The sequence below is a fragment of the Melanostigma gelatinosum genome (assembly GCF_949748355.1).
Source record: "Melanostigma gelatinosum genome assembly, chromosome: 11".
Classification (NCBI taxonomy): Eukaryota; Metazoa; Chordata; class Actinopteri; order Perciformes; family Zoarcidae; genus Melanostigma; species Melanostigma gelatinosum.
The window spans coordinates 24,449,382-24,454,169 of record NC_136644.1 but is presented as its reverse complement, the minus strand read 5'-3'; the positions used below and the strand labels follow the sequence as shown (position 1 = coordinate 24,454,169).

At 45.6% G+C, this 4,788-nt stretch overlaps 1 protein-coding gene across 1 annotated transcript; it reads left to right on the top strand.

Annotated features, from left to right (window-relative positions):
• Positions 1 to 869: 869 nt before the first annotated feature.
• On the top strand, positions 870 to 4,409 carry LOC306784015 (homeobox protein OTX1 B-like; the record flags this gene model as incomplete). The annotated part of the gene is made up of 3 exons (XM_079277822.1): positions 870 to 963; positions 1,720 to 1,871; positions 3,624 to 4,409. The coding sequence occupies 3 exons, from the start codon at positions 870 to 872 to the stop codon at positions 4,407 to 4,409; spliced, it is 1,032 nt and encodes a 343-aa protein (XP_079133948.1).
• Positions 4,410 to 4,788: the final 379 nt, after the last annotated feature.

The window sequence follows — 4,788 nt, the reverse complement described above, 5'->3', positions numbered from 1 at the left end:
TAACGGGCCCGTTTAAAACGCAGTCCCATCTGCTCTCACGGAGCCACTGAGCGCGTGTTCAGCAGCGTTGTTATTATTTATTTTAAATAACAGCTTCTCCTGTGACATCAGAGTCTGGTGATATATTGGTGTCTCTCTTTATTTCATATTAATCAAACAGCTGGGACCCCCCCCCCCCCCCCCCCAACCCTCACACCCATGCAAGCATTAGTCATTCTAGCTCCTCCACGTCCCTTTTATTTACATGTTAAAGACTTAAAGAGTTTATCACATATTTCCTCCGTAATTCAAGCTATTTTCGATAACATCAGATTTGGTTTCCTCTCTTTCTCTCGTATCGTAAATTACTAAATGAAGGTTATTATCGAGGCGATTCATGATGTTGTGAAACCCCATTGTTCGTGATTTAGGAATTCAAACTTCATTCTAAACGCCCAAAATGTAAAACGCAAACGTTTTTATCTACAATCAGCAGGATCATTTCCATTGTCATGATTGCATAACAGTGTGAGAGGGTTTCCTCTGTGTTTCACTGTCTCATTGTTAAAAAGCTTGCATTCGCATGAAATGGCTTCAGGCTTTTATATTACTAATATAGTGCAGCTTTAAATCTGATTACATAGAATGTCTTTGTGTTTAAAAAAAACAGTTTAGAGAAATTAAAGTGGATGCGGATTGAATCGGCCTGCCGTTTGGAAAGTGTTATTGCTGCAAGTGACGTGTAGGTTTATAGGCTTTATAATGCATTCACGCATTTTAATATGACTCACTCCTCGTGCTTCTTCTCTCCCGCAGGAGCCGAGCTAAACACCGGGAGTTCCGCACCGTTCCTTCCGTCCAGACCCCGGTCTCCCCTCCGCACTTCTAGCATGATGTCTTACCTCAAACAGGCCCCGTACGGGATGAACGGACTGGGCCTGAGCGGAGCCATGGACCTGCTCCACCCGTCAGTGGGATACCCCGGTACGGAGCACGAGACATGAGGGCCACACTTAAATACCAACAAATCAACACCGAGCCAGAGTTATAGATCATGTGTTTCATAACATCCCTGGAAACGTTGATTCTCCAAAATATAGAGATATTTCTTTCTTTTATTTGTATGTGCTGCAGAGTTTATTTCTAATATTTATCCACAGCTGCTAAAGTATATCACGCAGTACTCGCTCTCGGTGTCTGGTTGGTAAACGAATACAAAGCGAATTAAATTAATACTTTTGAAGTCTTAAAGTGACTTTTGTAGGATGGGTGAAAAAGTGTGTGATTATCGCGGAGCGGGAACTGGGTTTACGCGTCATATTAACTGAACTCTGTGTCTGTGCTTGTGGTGCATTTGAAGCCGCAATTATGTTGTAATTTGTATTATTTCTACTGTCGTTAAGTCTACCAATCACGTTTGTCTTGGTGATAAAAACGCTATATTGGCACACTTTGTTATAGTTTTAGAAGTCCCAAATGTTTTATAAGCTAGAAAAAAGAAACGTCCAAACACGCGGGGGAATTGAGCGGCTGCATGTGGAAAAAAATAATAATCACAAGATATAAACCACAACGAAGACACGACGCAAGTTAAAAAGTCAAATTATCACACTCGAGCGCACGACACGATTCAGTCTGTAACTTTTGGAGGGATTTTAAAGTTGTGTCTTTGACAAAGTAATGAACCATTCTTTTTTTTCTTCTTCTTTTTTCTTCCTCCTCTTCTTCTTCTTCCTCCAGGAAACCCGCGGAAGCAGCGCCGGGAGCGGACCACCTTCACCCGGACGCAGCTGGACATTCTGGAGTCGCTGTTCGCCAAGACGCGCTACCCGGACATCTTCATGAGGGAGGAGGTGGCGCTGAAGATCAACCTGCCGGAGTCCAGAGTGCAGGTCAGAGAGAGACGTCATGGGACATTTAATGTGAAGCGTTTACACTTCATTTAGAAGGAAAGGGGGAAATATAAACTCTAACTTTAATCCGCAAGATGTTTATCAAATATCATCCCACATGAGCATATTTAAGGTTATGAGTGTAAAACTTTTTTTGAAAAGTTTGGTGTCACAATAAGCAAAGAAGTGCAAGACCTGCTGAGGTCTCAGCAGAAAGCATTGGGAGCTCGAGTTTCCTGGCAGCAGATATATTTTCATGCTCTTCTGTTCCATCATCATTTACTAAATAACACAGTGTGTCCTGGACCAGTTTCATGCATCTGAGCTCAGGTTTTAAAGTTTTGGTGCCACTCTCTGATGAACTTTCTGTTTTTCACCTCAGGCCTCTGCATGATTCGCTCCAGTGCATGTGAGAAAGAGAAGTTCAGCTCATATGATCAAGTAGAGACAAGTCTTGAATCAAAGTGGAGAACTCGGCTGGGCTTTGGATGCGGGGAGCTTTCTTTATAAAAGGCTGTGAGAGCTTTTCTGTCCCCGGCTTTAGCGGCCCTCTGCTGGGCTTAAAAGCTGCAATCATGGCTGCTGCCTCTCTGCTTTCTGCTGCTGCTGACAGGCCTCTTTTACCACCAGAGCATTTACTAATTCACCTCTGACAGGCCCAGTTATCAGTAGTATCAGTAGGAGTGCTGTTGTTATTGGAAGCTAATTATTGTTTTTAAACGTCGCAATTTTAGTCCCACTGCAAGTTTCAGCCCTCATTTATTTTTAATAATTAAATTATAGGAAACCATTTTCCATCATATAAAATATTATGTTCACTTTAAATACTGGAACATTGTATCCAAAGTGCAGATAATTATTTCATAAATGTTTGTGGAAGTAATTTTTATTGGAGTTATTGGTGGTCCTACTTTATTTTAAAAAAACTGAGAAGAGTTGCATCTTTTCACTCAGACATTGTCTTCTCAGAGCATGCTGCACTTTAATAATAATATGAATCATTTACTTAGACAAATATTTGATTGAGAAAGTCTTATTATGTAAGTGTCACTTAATTACAGGTAAGGGCAAGTTACTGAACAGGTTTGGCACTGTGTTTGCTTCAGGGCTTCTGTGGGCCAAAATACAACAGGATTTAAAGTGACAGTCCACTGAAATCACTAAAAACATATATATATATATTCTCGTGATGTCTCACCACGCAGATAGTTTTCATTTTATTTCTCCAGATTTTTAAATATTTATGTCGGAGGTTTCTGTTTGCAAAGTGTTTAAGTTGTGTGTACACCACGAGAAAAAGGATCCCAATTGACTTTCCATTGGCATTGTTTTTGTGCTGAGCGACACGAAACCAATAGATTTCAGACTGTGAGGTGGAGGCAGAAACCTGAAAACCTCAAAATGATCTACTAGATGCCACTAAGTGAGGAATATGTTTTGTTTGTTATTTTGTATGAACGGACCCTTAAAAGTGTGTTTTTTCTCTCTCAAAGAAACACAGATTCACAAGCTCCGCACGTTTACTCGTTATTTTTGGTGCTGGAGTCATTTAGCAGAGTCTTCATCCACAGAAGAGAGTCTCTGATGAACTGCAGCCAGCAGTAAAGGTCAGAGGTCAGAGCCACAGCGCCTCAGTAGGGCTGTGTTAGAGGAAAGGTGTTTAGTTCCTGCCAGCTCCGTCTGGTTCGGCTGGGGTTTATTTTTGGTTTCTGATCCCGCCGACGTGTGACCTTTTGACCTGTCCTCCCTCAGGTCTGGTTTAAGAACAGGCGAGCCAAGTGTCGGCAGCAGCAGCAGAGCAGCAACAGCGCCAAGGTGAAACCGATGAAGAAGAAGTCGTCTCCGGCGAGAGAGAGCACCGGTTCGGAGAGCAGCGGCCAGTTCACCCCGCCGGCGGTGTCCAGCTCCACCTCCTCCAGCTCCTCCTCCACGTCCTCCTCTACGTCCTCCTCCGGCCTCGGCGGTCCCGGTCTGATCAGCACCTCTACCTCCGGCACCGCCCCGGTGTCGTCCATCTGGAGCCCGGCGCCCATCTCCCCGGCCCCGGCGCCGGCCACGATGCCCGACCCCGCCGCCCCCACCAGCGCCTCCTGCATGCAGCGCTCCGTGTCGTCCTCCGGCACCGGGGGGACGCCCTCCTACCCGGTGTCTTACGGCCAGACGGCGGCGGCGTACAGCCAGGGTTACCCGGCCTCGGCTTCAGGCTCTTACTTCGGCGGCGTGGAGTGCGGCTCCTACCTGGCGCCCATGCACTCCCACCACCACCCGCACCACCCGCACCAGCTCAGCCCCATGACCGGCAGCTCCATGTCGGGACACCCGCACCACCACATTGGCCAGACGTCAGGGCACCACCACCATCACAACCACCCGTCGCACCACCACCAGGCGTACAGCGCGCCCGGCCTCACCTTCAACTCCACGGATTGTCTGGATTACAAAGAGCAGACGGCAGCTTCGGCCTGGAAACTCAACTTCAACGCCGCCGACTGTTTGGACTACAAAGACCAGGCCTCGTGGCGCTTCCAAGTGCTGTGACCTCCTGTGTTTCTCTTCTTCTCTGCTTACAAAGAAGTGTTATTTTTGTTGTTGGTGGTTTATATTTGAAGATCCTTTAAACTAATATTAGAGACGTTGTTAAGAAAGTTTATTTGTGAACGAACTGAAACGACGCACAGATACCTGAAGGCCTCGGGGTTCAGCTGTGTCGACATCAGCGGATCGACTCGTCCAGGATTATTTTTCTACTCCAGAACTCGGGAGAAACTGACCCATTTACAGCTCTTGAAGGCCTTTTAATAGTAACATTTCAGTGGAACCTGCAAGATTGTGCAGTCTGGGATCGTCTCACTGATTAATCAGTTAACTTCATCTTGAGCGGGATTATTCTTCAGAGAAATAACGTGAAACAAAATCA